This window comes from Colius striatus, chromosome 1 (genome assembly GCF_028858725.1).
Source record: "Colius striatus isolate bColStr4 chromosome 1, bColStr4.1.hap1, whole genome shotgun sequence".
Lineage (NCBI taxonomy): Eukaryota > Metazoa > Chordata > Aves > Coliiformes > Coliidae > Colius > Colius striatus.
Genome location: NC_084759.1, coordinates 193,950,053 through 193,968,669, shown reverse-complemented (window position 1 = coordinate 193,968,669; position 18,617 = coordinate 193,950,053). Strand labels below are relative to the sequence as shown.

Below are 18,617 nucleotides of genomic sequence, written 5' to 3'. Positions count from 1 at the left end.
ACAGCTTCTCAGATATTCATGGTACTTGAATTCAGAATAAGGCTGTAGCTTTGCTAAAACTACAGAAGGTACTTGCCCCCATCAATGGAATAGTCGAGCAGCACTCCTTCCTTTCTGCAAGTTGGTCTGTGGCATGTTGTCATGTTGTTTTCACTCCCAATTCTCCCCCAGTACTGCAGAAATCTAAGAGTAAATGTGTAAGTTTACATCTGTTAGAGATCTGCACAAATTGAGGTTTGCTTTCCTTTAGCAGATGTACTAAAAATGTTCAAAATAGAAGTAACATCAATGGACACATAGAACAAAGGTTTCAAAAACATTGCCCGGTGATTCTCATGGGACACTAAAGAAGTTCTGCAAAGTCCTGCCCCTGGGGATGGAAACCCTAGAAGATGACTAGGGCTGGGAGACAGTAGTCATACATCAAGGAAAGGGAGGTTCTGGCTGGATATAACAGGGAGGAAAAAAGAAATCAATGTGAGGGTAACTCAACACTGGGACAAGCTGTCCAGAGACGTTATGGGAACTCTGATCCTGGAGGTTTTTCAAGACCTAATGTGACAAATTCAGAACCCACCTGGACAAGTTCCTGTGTGACCTGGAAGGTCCTGCTCTGGCATGGGGATTGGACTGGATGATCTTTCAAGGTCCCTTCCAACCCTTAAGATTCTGTGATGCTGTGAAAGCCCTGAGCAACCTGGTCTGAACTGAGTGTTGAGTTGTCTTTGAGCATAAGTTTGGACTAGAGACTTCCTGAGGGCCCTTCCTTCCTGGAAAGTTGTGTGATTTAGTGAATTCTTGCTGAGTTACAGAAGTGAGAGTGTGTGGCTTAATTGAACCCATACGGTCAAGGGAAATGATGCTGAGGTTGTGTTCTACATCACACCCTTATCTTGTTCAGATGGACATAATCCCATTGCTGTCCAGTTAAATCATTCTTTTCTACAGCATGTGAGTGGAGTGGGTCTTGTACAGGCACTCAGGAGAGGACAACCAGCAGAGGTTACGTCTGAATTCAATGGCAGACACAGCTGGTGCCTCCAGGAGTGGAGGCAGCGATGTCCAGGAGACTGCAATATCTCGCCACTTTGCAGGACAGGCAGTGCTGACTCCAGGACATCCGTGGGAAAGGGAATCTGCTGTTTCACCTGGACATCGCAGGCTCTTCCCACTGTACTAAGGTGAGTCTTGCTCTCTGTGACTCACCTGAAAACATCAGTACCTGGAGAATCATAATCTCAGTAGTATCTCCCTGGCCTAAGGAATTCTTTGAGCTACAAGCTATATCACCTGCTACTTTGTCAGTGTTTATTAGAGTTCCTCATTGCCATGATGTGGAAACATGACCTACTTTGCTCCTCGCAGGTCCAGATCTTGAGTCACAGCCTGCCTCACAGTTGCACCTCCGAAATACAGAGTTGTGTCTTCTGCGAGAATCCCACACTCGGTACAGGTATTTCCACCTTCTAAGGACATCCATAAATCTGGTTTAATTTCTTCATTGTCAAAGCGCTCTTTCAGGAAAGTCTGTAAGGTGTTTAACATAAAGCACAGGTAATTCTGATCTTAAGCCTTCCTGGTGACCACAGCTGTAACTGACCTAAATATGTTTAAAGAACTCATGAACAATGTAGAATTATTTTTTAATAGTGACTGAACATAACCGCTTTTGCCTGAACATTTATCTACTTGACCTGAATTGGCTACATGTGAAAATATGTTGAGACTATATTTTAACATACTTGAGAGGTAATCCAGCATATTTGCATGTGCAAATGAATGGGTGTATTGGGTTAGCGTTGCAAGGTTTTGGTAGCACGGGGGCTACAGGGGTGGCTTCTGTGAGAAGATGCCAAAAGCTTCCCCTACATCCAATAAAGCTAATGCAAAATGGCTCCAAGATGGACCTACCACTGGCCAAGGCCAAAACAAATAGCAGTGATGGCAATGTATCTGTAATTAACATTTTTTGAAAAGAGGAAAAAAGTTACTGCTCAGGAGCAAACTGCAGCAGAAGAGAGAAGTGAGAACACGTGAGAACAGCAGTTCTGCAAACACTGAAATCAGTGAAGGAAGCAGGTGAGGAGATGCTCCAGGCCCAGAGCAGAGGTTCCCCTGCAGCCTGTGGTGCAGCCCATGGTGAGGTCCTGCCCCTGCAGCCATGGAGGCCAGAGGGGAACAGAGATCCACCTGAAGCTTGGGAAGGGCCTCATGCTGGAACCAGGGGATGTCCAAAGGAGACTGTGCCCATGCTGGAGCAGGTTTTCTGGCAGAACTTCTGAATCCATGGAGAGAGGAGCCTGCACTAGAGTGAGTTTGCTGACAGTGTGTGACTGGCAGAGTGACTTGTAATCCCACGGGAATCACTCTGGAGAAGTTTGCGAAGAACTGTAGCTCATGGGAAGGATCCAAATTGGAGAAGTTCATGGAGGACTGTCTCCTGTGGGGGTCCCCACACTGTACCAGAGGATGTGTGAGGAATCCTCCCCTGAGAAGGAAGGAGCTGCAGAAACAATATGTAATTAACTGACTGCAGCTCCCTTTTCCCATCTCTCTGAGACACTCTGGAGGAGGAGGTAGAGAAAATTGTGAGCAAAGTTATGTCCAGGAAGAAAGGACAGGTGGGGGAAAAGTATTTTCAACATTTTGTATGCTTTTACTCTGATTTGACTGGTAATAAACTAATTTCCCCAAGTAAAGTCTGTTTTGCCTGCGGTGGTAATTGGTGAATGATCTCTCCCTGTCCTTATCTCAACCCATGAGCCTTTCTTTGTGTTTTCTCTCCCCTGTCCAGCTGAGGAGAAGAATGACAGAGCAGCTTTAGTGGGCACTTGGTGTCTAGCCAGGGTCAATCCACCACAATGGGTCTAATTAGTAACTGTGGTTATTTAAGACTATATAATTCCAATACATATCTAATATGTATGAGAGAAATTGCTATTATGTGGTTTTTTTCCCCAGCAGTACTGCCATGATATTTTAGGGTTAATATAGTGAATATGCATTTATGCAACTCTCTGCACATATACAGACAGTGAAAACCATCTAGAATGTGTCTCTGATTTCCACTTACCTCCAGTGATTGTGCAGTAAAAGCAATGCCATGAGTGAAATCCTGGCCTTAAGGAGGTAGTAGTAAAACTCCCCTAAAATTGCTAGGATTTTATCCCAAATGTCCTTAATATGAAGAACACATTCCTAATTAAACATGGCAAACAAACAATGATATTTGTTCTTGTAATTAGTATCTCAGATGAAAAACAGTTACAACAACTGAAATAACATGGTAACTGAAGAATTACACCGTGATGTTCTCGCTAGGCAGAATGCTGCTTAACCTGTTGTTTCTGTGGAGCATCTACCTATTCTGTTCTTAACTAATGTAGAAAAAATTAGATTTATTTTCCTCTATTTTAAACTAATTTGGAGTTCTCCATACATTCTTTTCTAAATATGTTAAGTTTTAAAAATGTTTAAACTTTTGAATTAGCAATATTTAAATACATTTCATTTGCTTGTAACACTAAGAACAGCTAGGTGGATTCATTTTGTGTTATTTTACATCATTTTTTGTATTGCCTGCTTCAATAAGGTCTTTCATGATAAAGAAAATCTTTCTACAGGTCTTGATCAAATATAATCATATGTGCAAGGGTGAGTGACTGAGATATAATGATGATCTAAGGATGAACAATGAACTTTATCGCAACTTTTGTGGATAGTGTTATTTGCAAAGGCACAAACTTATTCTTAGATACTGAAGTAATAGTTTTGTTAAATTATAAAAGGGCTGAAAAATGTAATTGAGTATCTTTAGGCTGATAGGAATAAAAACTAAATTTCCAAAGATATGGCGAAATTCACTCTTTAAAACATGCAGTAAAATTACCTTCAGCGTTTGGGTCAGATAGCAGTTTGGACCTGAATATCCAGGATCACAGATGCATTGCTCATTCAAGCAGTCTCCATGGCCTCTACAGTTTTCCAGACAACCAGGGCCCAGATAGAAATTATCGATGGCCCACTGCATATCTGAATACTTCTGGTAGAACCGAAACCTGACGGGACTAGATACAAAGGCAGGAAGGAAAACAGGAGATATGTATAAATCAGCTTTGCTCAATTGGAAAGAAGTGGGTGAAACACAATATACTTCTGCCTATGTTATCCTCCAAGCTTCCACAAGCAGTATCTGGCAGTATCTGTTGAAGTTTATTTCCTACATATCTAAATCGTCTTCACACATGTACTACCTACAACATATGGATAGATTCCAGACACTGCTGAAGCCAGAAAAAGCTATTCTGACTTCTTGAAAGAGACTTTCAATTTTAGTTATACTGCTTGAGAAGAGTACTCAAAGAATATAACAGATTTAAATTTTGCAGAAAAAAGACAAATGGTTTGCATATGTGCAGACCACTGCAGACAATAAGGGAAACTTTTCCACTCAGTAAGGTCATAAATCTACTCTCTAATTGATCCCGGCTGTCTGAACAGAGCAGAATATGTTCTGTTTATTTGAGCAGACTGCTGAGAAGTAAGGATAAGTTTGCTGGTTGTTCAGACCAAGAGTCACGGTCAGACTTGATTGGTAGGAAATGAAATTATGCAGCATAGCTAAAGAATGTGAATGCTACTAGTCTGAGCTTTCCTTGAAAGACAATGAGTAGGCAGATGTATTCCCTGTTGTGGTTTTCAGGAGGCACTGAATACAAGACAAAATGAGCATCAAATTCATACTTACTTGCCCACAAGATTTTCAGGCAGTGAGTAAGTTACTCTTTTCCATCCTTTTGTGGGAAAGAAGACAGATGGCTGTGAAACACTCCCAGAACACTTTGGATCAGCTGGTAAACACTGAGGTACCAAGTAACTCCAGCTAACACCAAAGTCAGTGGAATACTGCACATGGACCTGATTTTGTGCAAGTTTTTCTGAGGTTTTACATCCAACAGAAACCTAATAAAGAAGAAAATAAGAAAATCAGAATGAATTGTGGTGGTGGTTGGAGTTTAAAAAAGAAGTTTGGATGTGAAAACTAACTGCAGAAACGGTGCTTGGATGGTACCAGTCATCTACAGAGCTCAGCAGTATTCCCAAGATTGAGAACAGGCACCATATTCCGAGTTTATTTTTCCTTCTAGGTAGCTCACATTTCTGGATTTCCAGGTTTTGACACTTGTGCCTTATACCCCAGTACCCCACAACTAAGTTAATCTTCTTCCCACACAACTTAATATTTGTATTTTTCAGAGGAGACCACCCAGCTCAGTTATGTTAGGTAGAAGGTCTTTATGGGAGAGGTGTGCAAAGTGCTCTTACCACTTCCATATATTGCTGGGTTATTTCTTTAATTTGTATAAAGGAGTATATGAAGGTCAGTTTGGGTGCATGTTTGATGTGAATGCATGATGACATAGGAGTGGTGTGGACCAGTTTGGAGCTGCTGTAATGAAACAGACAGCTTGTATTTGAGTAATATCCTTATAACATGGTATCTGTGTAACTGCTGTGCTGGAACAGAAGAGTGGGTCAACTCTGAGAACAGCCTGTGGTATTAAAACTGACCAACATGGAGTAGGTGAGAAAAGTGAGGATGGCCTAATAATAACACATTTCCTTGCGAGGAATGGCTCATGCATAGGCCTATACAGCATCCTACTCCCTAAAAAAATCTTAATCTTGGAGCAAAATGTTTTTGAATAGTTATATTGCAGACAGAGATTTTACCTTGAACTGCATAATCCATCCTTCTGTAGGAGTCAGGTCGTGTGTGACTGCGTAGACCTCTCTGCCGTCATGGCTCCCACAGATCATGACACCATCAGGAGAATCACAAAATCTCTCAATTGAGCAGTCATCATGGAATAACCAGTGTTCATTCACTTGAAAATAAAGAGCAATGTCAGTAACATACAATGACAATATGAATTAAACAGGGAGTAGTGTTTATCATTAAAGGTGATTTATGGCTTTGTTTTTTTAACCTACATGAGAATTATATAGAGAATGGCAGTACCCATCTTTTCCATGTACATATTTATTACATTTATTGCTCAAAGCACCTCTTACTACTTGTTTATAACATTTTTTTTTAATGTTCAAAAGGTAAGGATCTGAGACTTACACCAAACATAAACTTGTGTTGAACTGGACAATAGAAGAAAACTTTTTAATGGGTGTTGCCTGCAGCTGTTAAGCCTTGTAAATATCCAGAAATAAATCCTCTACAAAATTTATTGCAAAATGTAACTTAACTTCCCTAAAGAATGCTTAAAAAAGTTAGGAAATAGGAAACAGATACTCAGGTTCAGATGTCTGCTCAGAATAACCTGGCAGTTTTTAATCCTTTTTTTCTTTCTTTGAAGAGAAATTAATCTTCTAAGTAAATCCATGCAGTTAAAACCAGAAAAGTTACATCTTTCAATTTTGTGTTTTGTGAACTCAAAACAAAAGACAAGGCCCCCATAGAGATGGGGTTGTCAGTGATACTCATCACAGTGAGACAAAGATTCAGAGTCTCAGAAAGATTTGGAAATCACTGCATTGACCTCTCACTGTGTCATTCAAATCCATGAGGGCCATTTACCTGTAGTTTTGTCCTCTACAAACATGTCGAAGGCGATCCTGCCGGTGGGCCCGGCATCAGCAGGGGAGCGCTCGTGCTGCGGCAGGGGAGCGCTGCTGAAGGTGTCGAGCATCACCGTCCTCTGGTCAGCTGAGCCGGAGATCAGCACGTTGTCGATAGCCCAGTCGTTCTGGTCCAGGCCGTCATGCTTGGGCTGCCACCAGCGGAAGCGCGTCCCGATGCTTTTGGCGTCGTAGGGAAGGAGGATGTTCACAAAGCTGAAATAAAAAACATTGTAGGGAAGCCACAGGAAGGAGGACACTTTCTGTTGTTTTGTGCCAGGTGCTTTGACCAGATCTGCTTCTGTTTTTTCCTAAAGTATGTGGAACTTGGGAATGAAGGACTGAGTGATGTAGCTTATGTTCCCCTATGGGAGACGGCTCAAACTAAAACCTTTCTGATCACTCCCAATGTCATCCCTGGGACAGCAGCTCAGAGTAATGTTGGAAGGGCCAGCATGGTTTGAGCATCCTCATTTGTTCCAGCTGTGCTTATGCACAAATGCAGTGGTCTAGACCAGCAGAACATGGCCATAAGGTCATGTTCCATAAGAGAAGGTTAAGAAGGAGAATGTTGAAGTAAAATTAAGATCACTATTTCAGACCTGGAACCATTCAGCAGATAACAACATTGCAGTACAATTTTCTTGTTTCCATTACAACAGCAGATGATAGTATGCTTAAATCTCTTGTTTTGTGCTAGTGACTTCTTGACATGTTCATTTTAAATAACAAATAACGGGTCCCTGCCAGCCCCATTTTCTATCAGTATATTTAATGAGTCAGTGAGCAAAAAGTCCACCCGTATATATACATGATTCGAATCTCACAAGTATCTAAAAATAGGGCTTGAGTGTAACCTTTTGACAGTTATCTGCAGAAATTCAGTTTCTCCTCTCCACAGCTTTTTCCAACTAGTTCAAGCAATGACTTTCTGCTCTTGTTAGTAAACAACCAGACTGCAAATGCAAGTACCTTAAAGAAAAAGATGGATGTCATTACAGTAGCTATTGTCCTGCAACAATTTGCAAATCTACCAGGCTGCCACAGACCACTTACTATCCCTGCATTTCTGGCCTAGCAGCTGCACAAATGCTGCTGCTCAAGCACATGCATTAAGGCTATTCATAAATGCTTGCAGCAGTGGATGGGCTGAACTCTTAAAGATCTGACATCCAACCACAGCAGTAATATGTCCCACAGGCTCTTAAGAAACATTCAAGACTACCTTACTATAGTGTAGGAAATTATATAGGCAGAAGAAGATATCTACAAACCCTGGCTTGCTGAATTGATCATAGAAAATTTCCATTAAGAGGCTCCAGGTGATTCCACCATTCACAGAATACTCCAGCAGCACTCCTTGGTTGCGGTTGTTGGGAGTGATCAGACATCCGTACATGAAATAAAACTGGATGAATTCTGCACTGGTGAGGTTCAAGTCCACTGTAACTAACATACGGCTGCAGCCCTTAAAAGGAATGAAAAATATGTTGACTGGTGTTAGCTGGTAAAACTTCTGAACATTAAAGTGTTAGGCTATTAATATAACTTCACCTTGTAAAACTTTCAAAATTGTACAGTGTTATACTAATTATATCTAAGCTGCAGCAGAACAATAAATGTTCTTCCCTGAAGACATAATTTCAGTTATGTTCCATCTTAAAAATTCCTGTTATGTGTTCATACACATTGCTACTTGTACCTACAGCTTTACAAGATATTCTATATACACAAGAACTGTGTTGATCCTTCTTATGAATACAAGAGTTAAAAAAATTCATGCCTCCAGTGTAAAACATAAGGTTTTCCAGGCAGAATTAATGAATCACTGATTATGTGCTAATGGCTCAATTTATGCAAGCCATCAAATGGCACAGCAATTTCAATGTGTCCTATTTTAATCCCTTGTATATTTCACATTGCTTAGTCTATTAGTGGTGCCTACTTAGTCCTACTGCAAGCAAGTGGAGATGTCAGTTTATTTTAGAAAACTGGCATCAGTTTGAAACTATTTCTAAATTTGCATGGCAGAGATCTACAAGCCTGTTTTACATGTTTCTAAAGTAATATTTTGTCATTTTGATAATCCCGAGGTTATCTATAAGCAAACTATAACTCAGCAGCAGTCTGGGTTATACACCTATGTACATAACTAAACAGGGAATCTCTGCTCTGAGTTTACTCCAGAAACCCTCAGCAGTGAAATATGCAAAGGGTGACTCTAGACATGGATGTATTTTCAAAGACCAAGTGCCTTTCAGGAGGCACATACACTATATCTCATTTTCTTGGCTACATTATTGCCAAGAACGTGGTATCTGTTTTTCTGGAGTGTTTCTGGCTGTCCCCAGTCTGTAGGACCTGTCTGACTTGAAGCTTCAGGCTAGGCAAAGGACATAAGGTGGGGTTTGTTTTTGGTGTTATATGTTTAGTATGTTATGCTGATAGTTTTTAACACCTTGCTGTTTGTTTAACTTTTCAGTCCCATTTGTACTGTCACACAGAATCACAGCATCTTAAGGGTTGGAAGGGATCTCGAAAGATCATCTAGTCTGGCAGGACCACCTAGCGTAGGTCACATTAGAACTCATCCAGGTGGGTTTTGAATGTCTCCAGAGAAGGAGTGAGTTGGCCCCCGTGCCTAACACGCACCCCGCTGAAGTGAAGGGCCATCCCAGAGGCCACGGCGCCGCAGACCGTGCTCAGTTTGCCCCCGTTCACCGTCAGCCAGTTCTGGTTCGATGGTGAGCGGTTGAAGTTGTCTTTCAGCTGTGTGGGAAGGGGAGTCTCTGGCTCGTCACAGTACAGCCCACCCCAGTGCTCATCGCAGCTGCAGAGGAAAACAGAAGTAAAAATCCAGAGGGAAAGGCTGCGCAGGGAGGTTTCATCAGTACCATGTTATTCCACATCAGGGTGCCATCTTATTCTGTGTGGAAGCTGCCTGCATCATTTAGTAGCACACAAGTGGTATATGGGGGTTGCAAACATCTGCCACTTTTTGTATTCATATGAAACTAAAATGATGTTTAGCAAGGCTAGCATTATGTATCGTTCAAGCTGCTAATACACTCCAGCACAAAGTAAAATCAGTAAAATACACTGGGCTTCAATAAACTGAGGAAAATGTGCCAAGCAGAAAAATGTCCTGCTAATATGAAATTTTGAGTAAGTTCCTGTAAAATTTTAGTAGATGGGTATGTTCCTGTTCTTTCTTTATGTAGCCCCCCCCCCCCCCCTTTTTTTCCTCTCCTCTGAAAAACCTTATAATGTGTCAAAGATTGGATAACAGCACAGAAATGTGTTCTGCTACTACATAGATTTCACCAGGGAGATCATGCCTTGGTACTTCAGTACTGTCAGGATAGAGGACAATGCAATACTATGCATATTCTGTAACAGATTATATTTCTGACAAACATAGCCACAGTGCAATTATACAACCACTTGCCCATTTCTGTTGCCATTTGTTGTTGGAAAAAAGCAATACTTCCATCTGGAAAGTGTTCCTCTGTTGCCAGACAGACAAATCTGGGGAGATCTGGTGGTTGGTTTTGTCAGTTTTGCAGGGCTTTATCTGGGCTATTATACGGACACTTGGAGGAACAAAATAGTCTGCCACTACCAGCACACCCTACTATGGAGCAGAGGCAGCAGGCCATCAAGCCAACACCAGTTCCAAGGCAAAATCTGTGAAGAACTGGAGTATAATATCCTGATATTTAGATGTGTCACACCTCCAGTCCAGGTCCTCTACATCCAGCACCAGGATAAGGGCATGGGGACATGGTATGAAACCCTTCAGGAATAAGGATGACATCTGGGAAGATCCAGGAATAGAGGAGTGCACAAACTCAGGGGGTCTCTTCTCCCTGGCTGGCGAGAGGAGTGCCTGGATGCAGCATAGGCAAGAGCTCAGGTTATGCATTGCCTCTGAGGAAAGAGCTGTCAGAATCCTCCATGAGGCAGAGCTCTGGCAGAGCCAACACCCACACATAATGTTCTTCTTGCTTTTCTGTTCTCAAGTAGTCCCAGTGCCTTGCTCAGTTATAACAGCAAAATCCACCTTCCTTTTAGAAATTGCAACAAAATCTCAAGCTCATTAAAATGACAGAGGAGTGAAATGCACCAGCACAGGGCAGAACAGAGAACAAATGGCACTTACACACAGTTGTCTTGTGTGCACTTCCCATGGCCGCTGCACATGTCTATGCAGCCATCCCCAATGTAGACGTTGTCAATGGCCCATGTTTGCTGCTTGTCAAAAGGAGCAGGCTGGTGCCAGCGGAAACGAGTGGCTTGAGACCTTTGGGAGAGGAAGAAAACCAGAAAAGTAATATTTCTAGCTAAGCTAATTGTTATTTTGACTGAAAGAAAATGTCAATCTTGAAGCTATAAACTGTCCCTGGAAGATTGTTTGGTATCAGCACAAATTCAGGCTGATGGCTGACAACAAGATTCCTGAAAAGCCAAGAACAGGGTGCTCATATTTTGAGAACAAGACAAAGCATGGTAGCATACTGAGAGGTAAGAGGTGGGAAGGGAATCACCAGTGAGAACAAAGCAAGTGAGTTGTGGTTGATGCAGTGAAGAAGAGGGTAGGAAGAAGGTGGCATGCCCAAATTGAAGCTCAAATCCAAACTTGAGAGATAGCTGAAAGCTGGATCAGGCCAGAATCACCCAGATCATCCAAGTTTCACCCTGAGCTTCAGTCTAAGTCAAAGTCAACAAACTAACCAATTTTTACTCCATGAATTCTACCAACTACGCTTAACAAGAGCAGCTCTAGGGAGTAGGTTGGCTCCTAGGCAAGATGCTGCCATTTATACATCTAGAAGGGACGATTGAGAGTGCCTGTGTAGGGCTTGTGGTATGACCCCGGTTTTGTGGGTTCCTCCTTCCTCTCTATCCATGGCTAGGCTGGAAATATTAAGAAATTATCTATTGTGTGATTCTGATTCCTTTTAGTAAATGACTTTCAATTTATGGATGAAAGGAGGCTTAGCTTCCTATTCAGACACCTTGCTTCAACGTAGATGTATGTGAATTGTCTCAACTCCCAAGACAGATGAAGAAAATGTAGCTGCAACTGTCAGTGGACACCAAATAGCTATTCAGCTCATGCAGAAGTAGTCTCCTATCTTTGAATAGCTGTAAATACACTAATTTCTGTAACTTATCAAAAATATCTTTTTAAGTTCAAGCTAGTCTATGTTTTGCTGTACAGCACTAGATGGCAGCATGGAACTTTGTGTAGTCTGTTATCTTTTGAAACTCACAGAGAACTCACAATTACTGTAAACATGAAAAGAAGTGAACAGCAAAATCCACTAAATTTATTCAGTGTAAAAAATATAGCTTTTATGGTAAGGTCAATGTTATCCTAGGAATTATTTCTTTATAAATATGTTACATGAGATATATAATGCTGTGCTGTCTAGCTGCTTAACAAATAGCATTTTAAAAATAAAACCATACATTGTGAGGAAATCCTTTAGGAACAAAGACAAGCACCTAACATCTTACTCTGCCTGCTTTAGATTTAAGGCTTCACTAACAATTTATGGAGCTGATGCTCCCTGGAGAAGCTTTGTATTTGCATTTGTCTTTTAAAATCAGCTTCGAGTCTAAGATAAAATGAAGTGTTCATTGCTTTCTACAGGCCAGAGCTTAGCTAGTGCTCTAAGGTACACGAGCTCTAAAAGGCTACACTAGTATGAGTGCAGCACACAAGACCAATCTATTAACTATGTAGCCTGCATGTCTCTATAACATACAGGCACAAACAATTGGAGACATTCACCTGCTATTGCACAGCTTGAAATAATAAAAAAGCAAAGTTAACATTACATCTAGACTAAAGGATCACCTAGAGCAGGTCACATAGGAACTCATCCAGGTGGATTTTGAGTGTTTCCAGAGAAAGAGACTCAACAACCCATCTGGGCAGCCTGTTCCAGTGCTCCCTCACCCTCACAGTGAAGAAGTTTTTCTTTATGTTTCTTTGGAACTTCTTATATTCCAGCTTATACCCATTGCCCCTTGTCCCATCATTGGACATCACTGAGAAGAGCCTGGCTCCATCCTCCTGACACCCACCCTTTACATATTTGTAAACATTGATGAGGTCACCCCTCAGCCTCCTCTTCTTCAAGCTAAAGAGCCCCAGCTCCTCAGCCTTTCATCATAAGGGTGATGCTCCACTCCATCTTTGTGGCCCTGCACTGAACTTTCTCCATCAGCTCCCTGTCCTTGAACTGAGGGGCCTAGAACTGAACACAATATTTCAGATGCAGTCTCATATTTTTTCTTCCCTCAAAGACAAAAGGATGCAGGAAAAGGAAAAGGAGGTGAAAATGAGGCATGTGTAAAAACAACGAGGAGAGCATCAAAACTGAGAGAGACACAAAGGCTACAAGGAATACACAGAAAACCAAGAAGCCTGCGAAGTGCTACATATAAAAACATCAGTGCATAGTCAACAACAGCAAGCACAGGATGCAGTGGGGAGTGAGCCAGTCCCATTAGCCATTAAGACAACCAAAATTTAGCGAGGCTGATGATAACATGAAATTCTTTAAAAAACTCTCCCTGTAGCTCCCCTGGACAAGATGGACAAGAGTTTCCTATCTTTAAATAACTAAGAAAAGTAAATACACACAGTAGCTTTGCAACTTTTATACAAAGCAGGATGGGGCTTCGTTTACTTATACTTATTTGTTGCTATATACATGGACCAAAGGAAAGTGGCAAGGTACAGTTATTTTAATGCTGTAATGTAACATGCCTCAATACCTAGTTTATGCATTTAGATTTATTCTGCAGAAAACCAGAGGGAGATACCTAGTATAGGGAGGCAGAGGCAAAGTAACCCGGGTCCACTTGTTGAAAGTATCTGAGATGAGAATTCTCTGGAGATGGTACTTGTTGCATTCCACATTAGTGGGAAGACAGTCTCTCAAAATAGGGTGCCAGGTCAGCCCAAGGTCCACTGAATATTCCAGTTCAATAGCTAAAGGTAGAAAGATGGTTAGTTACTTAATTCAGAGACACACATCCACAGGTTTACAGTAAACTAGTAACCCCAGAGAGCATTAGTCACAAGTCTATGCTGACAAAACTCAAAACTTTTCCAACCCTTGAGTCAGAAGCACAAAGCTACTCCCTTTGGTGGCAGTGCTGGAGGATACATTACATGTTGCTGAGCAGATATAGCTCAGGACAAGGCTGCAGTGCACCTCCACATCTGCCACCCAACTCAAGAGACCTCAGGTGCAAAGACAAAGTCATCTGACAAGTCACCAGGATTAAGTCAAGCCAATTCCTGTAGCTGCAGCGTGCAACGAAGTGATGTGACAGCATCATGACCAGCAGCTTTGTTTTTCGGTTTTTCAGGCTGAAGGATGAAATTCAGCTGGATGTAATTGTTGTGTAAGGCAGAGCACCACTCAAATTAAAATTTTTGGCTCTGTCACAAGATGGTTTATTCACTCTTCCACCCCCCTCCAGATCAGCTCCTTTCATTATCTACCACAAACAATTTAAAATTGAGTTTGTTAGTCAGTGAGCTTGTTTTCATTCAAACACAGTCCAGCCATATTAAACTAATATATTCACTTTTCAGCAAAAATCAACAATCTCATTGTTTTGATGTTTATGGCTGATAAACTTTTATTATGAAAAATAAAGGTTAGTCAAGCTCACTAAATACTTCAAGTTACACTTTTATGCAGTCATTAAAAAGTAAATAATAATAGGCACAGAACTGTAACTTGAAGTAAATGTTCCAGCTGCCAGACATTCTGTTTGTCTAAAGTATGAAACGTGGTGACAGAGGTGACAAATCTGCAGTCTTTTTTGATTACTGCAGAGCCATTTCTTCTACCCTCATGAACAGAGAATGACCCTTAATCATCCAATTAGTCCTACTTGATGTCTAAGCACAAAAGACAGTGCTACAGAAATCCAAGGACAAGTGGATACAAACAAGGGTAAGTGAGTTTTTAGTGTTAAATCTCTGTCACCAAAATGAAGACCTTTCCTCATCATGACTGGAAGCCTGATTAAGTAGTAGTCCCTCTAATTTAATACTATGTTAGGGTAATGGTAAGTGTAGAAACAAAAAAAAGAGGAACTGCTTCTTTAACAGTATGTAGCTATGCTGCCAAAACACTTTCAAACTTTGCAGAGAAATGCTACAGTCTTTTTAATACCAAAAGAAAAAAAAAATATTGTTAAGCATGTGAGTAAAATATCTCAGTTCCTTTCTTTGGCTTCAGAATAGCAAAATGAGAGCAGCCGCTTCTGGCTCCTCACGTCAATTCTTTTTCCATTCTTATGCAGAATTCTGGAGAAATAGTCAGCAACCCAGTGAATGAATTCATCCTTCGTGCTGTAACATATTGTATTCTCCTCCTCAGAAAAAAAAATCTAAACCCAAAACCCCCACACTAAAAGAATGTAATTTAAGATGTAAAAACTAGCTGAAAAGGTCTATTTCTTGTGCATCTTAAGAGTCACACAATAAACCAATGTTTAATTTCCATGTCATGTGTATTGAGGGCAGAATATGCCTTTATTTATGTGTATATTTGTATATATATATATGCACATCATGTGGCAAAAAAAGAAGCTAGGTGATTAAAAATTGCATCATTATGTGTATATGTATATATATACACACATATGTGCATGTATCTATGAGCACATCCATACACACATATACATGTATACACATGTTTATTATTTCATATGGACAATATAAATGTTTGCAGTTGATGCTGCCTTAGCACGTGTCAGATGTTTGCTGACACAAATGATTTCTTAGTTATAGAGATGCAAGTGAGATCTGAACTGAGACTTCACTGAAAATGCAAAACCACAGAGCCAGAAACTTGGTGGGAACATCCAGCTGCTTATTGTGAGAGCCACAAGATCATTCCAATCAGTGGATAGCATATACTGGTGTACTGTTGTGCAGCAAGACAGCTCTTAGCCTTTTTCCTTGAATGAATTGAGCTACAGCTTAAGTGCTCAAGGAGAATAATAAACTTTATCTTAGGCTTCAGACACCTAAAACAAAAACACTGATATTACAGTTCCTAACAGAAATGTGCAGCTTTCTTTTGTTCTCAGTTCTTGTTACGTTAAAGAATGGAACCAGAAAACACATGAACTTTCCTGTAAAGATGAGGAAGAAGAATTACTAAGAAGTCATTACCATAACAGGAGTCTGTGACAGAGCAGGATGCTGCAAAATCTATTTGCAAGAAAGAATCTTCATTGACAACAATGTCAGTGGTGACAACATAGCGGGTGCTAGCCTTCTCGATAAAGACTAGAGCATCCCCAGTAGAGCCACAGACTGGCATCTTTGTGCCACCAGGATGAAGCAGCCACTTTCTACTATCCAGGGTGGTGAAATCATCTTCTAATACTGTATTGCCAGAGATGTTTCCTCCAATAAGAATCTGAAACATTAAGATAAGATTTGTTCATGAAAACAAAAAAAGTCTAAAAAGGTCTTCACAAACATGCATGTGACACAGCATCCTGGAGGAAGATCTACGTGTGCATATTCTGCAGGTTCCAAATGGACACATTTTCTCTGTAAAGAGTATAGGTTATGAGGAAAGGGAATATCTTTTTTCTCTAGAGCAATCCTAAAGAAATAATCTCATTTTTACAAATTTAAAGTTCAGGGAAGTGAACTCCATCCTGGATGAATCAGAACTGCTCACAAAAATAAATGTTGGTAGGAGCAAAGTGATTATATTGTCTTTTTTTCCTACTGACTGTTCAACTCTAATATAGTGCACTACTATCACATTGCATCTGCTTTTAGAACTGGGGAAATAGTCTGTTTTGCCACTGACTTCTGGGTTTCTAAACACATTCATGAATGTTTAAGCAGGTTGAACTCCTATAGCCTGACAACACTATTTAGAGGGCAATTCTTGAGATTTATACCAAGTTACACAAAGCAACATAATAATATCTGTAGAAGCAAATCCCAAATATAAACCAAAACTTTGTTTTCAAAATTAGAAGATTTCTATGGATTAATATTTTTCTACAGCTTTTTTCTATTACATTCTACCAAGCAAATTACATATTGGGGTAGATTTTAAATGAAGGTTTCTAAAGTTTGAACTCAGATGTGCATGTTGCACAGTAAGGCCTTCTGTAATGTTAACCCCAGTCTTTACCCGTGTATAAAAGACTTTCCCATCTCCAAAACTGGTGTTCAGTACCCAATTGGTGCATTAAAAACAGAGATTAGCAAACAGTGCTCTATGATTTTGCTGCATTATTATATTTCTAGACTATCTTTACACAAAGCACTGTTTCTTGACCTGGTGAAATGATACATGCCAAAACAAAGGGAAACGTTAAGACTGAAAACAGTCTGAATTTGTATTAGAAAACCCCACAACCATTCAGAGGATTCCTTACCTGGTCAATCACCCAGGGACTGTAGAAATGCCCGTTCTCTGATGGTTGCCACCAGCGAAGCCGAGTGGAGCTGGAGCGGGCCTTCAGGGGAATTTCCAGGGCAATGTATCTTCCTACGTTGCTGGAGTTACTGAAGAGAAACTCCTGGAGAAGACTCCATGTGAGGCCCCCGTTGAGTGAATATTGCAGCAGCACAGGCTGGCTCCTGGGGTCTGGCACCCCCTTGCCGCATCCCAGTCTCATGAAGAACTGCACAAATCTAACAGTGGGAGCAGTTACTGAAAAGATGCCTTTTCTGCAGAAAATCAACTAGAGACACTTTGAGCTGGTCTGTTGTCTAGCCCTGTAATTTCTTGCTGTAAGAGTCAGCTTTAGGAGACCCTATGATTTCCTTTTTAAAGCCTTCCAAATAAAAGCAGACAAACGGGTGAGATGATAAATAATACCTGTATGGTAGTTTACCAGGCAGAAGAATCTGAACAAAGCTGGCCATTTCTGTTTTGAGCTTTGTCTATGTAGCTGATGGTGTTGCAAATATCAGAAACATAATCCTGGGCGAAATATTTATCCCTGTAGCCCATGAATACAGATCTTAGTGGCAGAAAAGTGCTCTAAGGTGCTCTAAGTACATCATAATTTGCTATGAACTAGCTGAAACGCTTAAACTCAAAATAAGCATCTCACTTTTCTGTTGGCATAAACTAGAGAAAATCTGGAAAGGAGAACAAAGCATGTTTCATTTTCGGGGATCATTTTCTCCACTTAGTCAGCCTTGGAAATTTGTTTAAATCACACCACTTAAATGTACAGGCTTCCCTGAAGCCAGCCCAAGCCACCCAGGGACACCAGTGCTTTCATCCCCGATTTAATTGGCTTCTCCAAAGCAGCACAATAGACTTGTATCAAACTGCAAAATCCTTCCTGGTAGCCAGTGCTCATAATAGCTCTACTCTGCAGCTGGAGTGGAGGGAACTGCTGCTGTAATGATATTTACCTATCTGACTCGCAGGGACATTACAAGTATTAATTCATGTTTGCACAGCTTTTGCACAGCTTTGGAGTGTTATATCTGTTCTAATTATTGCTGCATTAGTTCTGCCTGGCTCATGGTTAAATGAAACAGTGCAAAAGAAGTTTTGTATCAAAAGTCTTGCTCTGGTTTGATCTGCAGGTAGATCCACTGGGAGTGGAGTCTGCAGAGATGCTCAGCAGACAAAGCTTCAATAAAACACCAGACTTGTAAGTCAATTAATCCTAGTCCTCCCCGCGACTCATGGCTTCTCTTCCTACTATATATAACTTCTTCCACTATAGATTATATCCACCTCCATGTCCTAGACATAACATATTGCTTGTGCTCTAAAGGAGCACTGGGAACCCTCATGGATCAACATATCAACTGTAATGGATTGGACTCACTTCTGGCAAGTCTTTGTGCTTCCTTAGATTCACTCAGACATTTTGCCACATAATTCAAAGGAAATAAACCCAGATGACCTTGTCTCTGCTGAATCTGCTCTCTGTGGATTGCT

The 18,617-nt window shown here is 40.8% G+C and overlaps 1 protein-coding gene across 1 annotated transcript in view; it reads right to left on the bottom strand.

The window, feature by feature from the left end:
• Positions 1-18,617, bottom strand: part of RELN (reelin) — a 296,993-nt gene that overhangs the window by 18,401 nt on the left and 259,975 nt on the right. Inside the window, exons 44-55 of the mRNA XM_062020283.1 lie at positions 17,086-17,344; positions 15,851-16,100; positions 13,474-13,642; positions 10,796-10,936; positions 9,286-9,463; positions 7,908-8,101; positions 6,593-6,849; positions 5,734-5,888; positions 4,748-4,962; positions 3,890-4,067; positions 1,352-1,527; positions 77-183 (exon numbers count right to left, since the gene is read on the bottom strand). Of these exons, the coding sequence (XP_061876267.1) occupies positions 77-183; positions 1,352-1,527; positions 3,890-4,067; positions 4,748-4,962; positions 5,734-5,888; positions 6,593-6,849; positions 7,908-8,101; positions 9,286-9,463; positions 10,796-10,936; positions 13,474-13,642; positions 15,851-16,100; positions 17,086-17,344 (2,279 nt within the window). The remainder of the gene's footprint in view (positions 1-76; positions 184-1,351; positions 1,528-3,889; positions 4,068-4,747; positions 4,963-5,733; positions 5,889-6,592; positions 6,850-7,907; positions 8,102-9,285; positions 9,464-10,795; positions 10,937-13,473; positions 13,643-15,850; positions 16,101-17,085; positions 17,345-18,617) is intronic.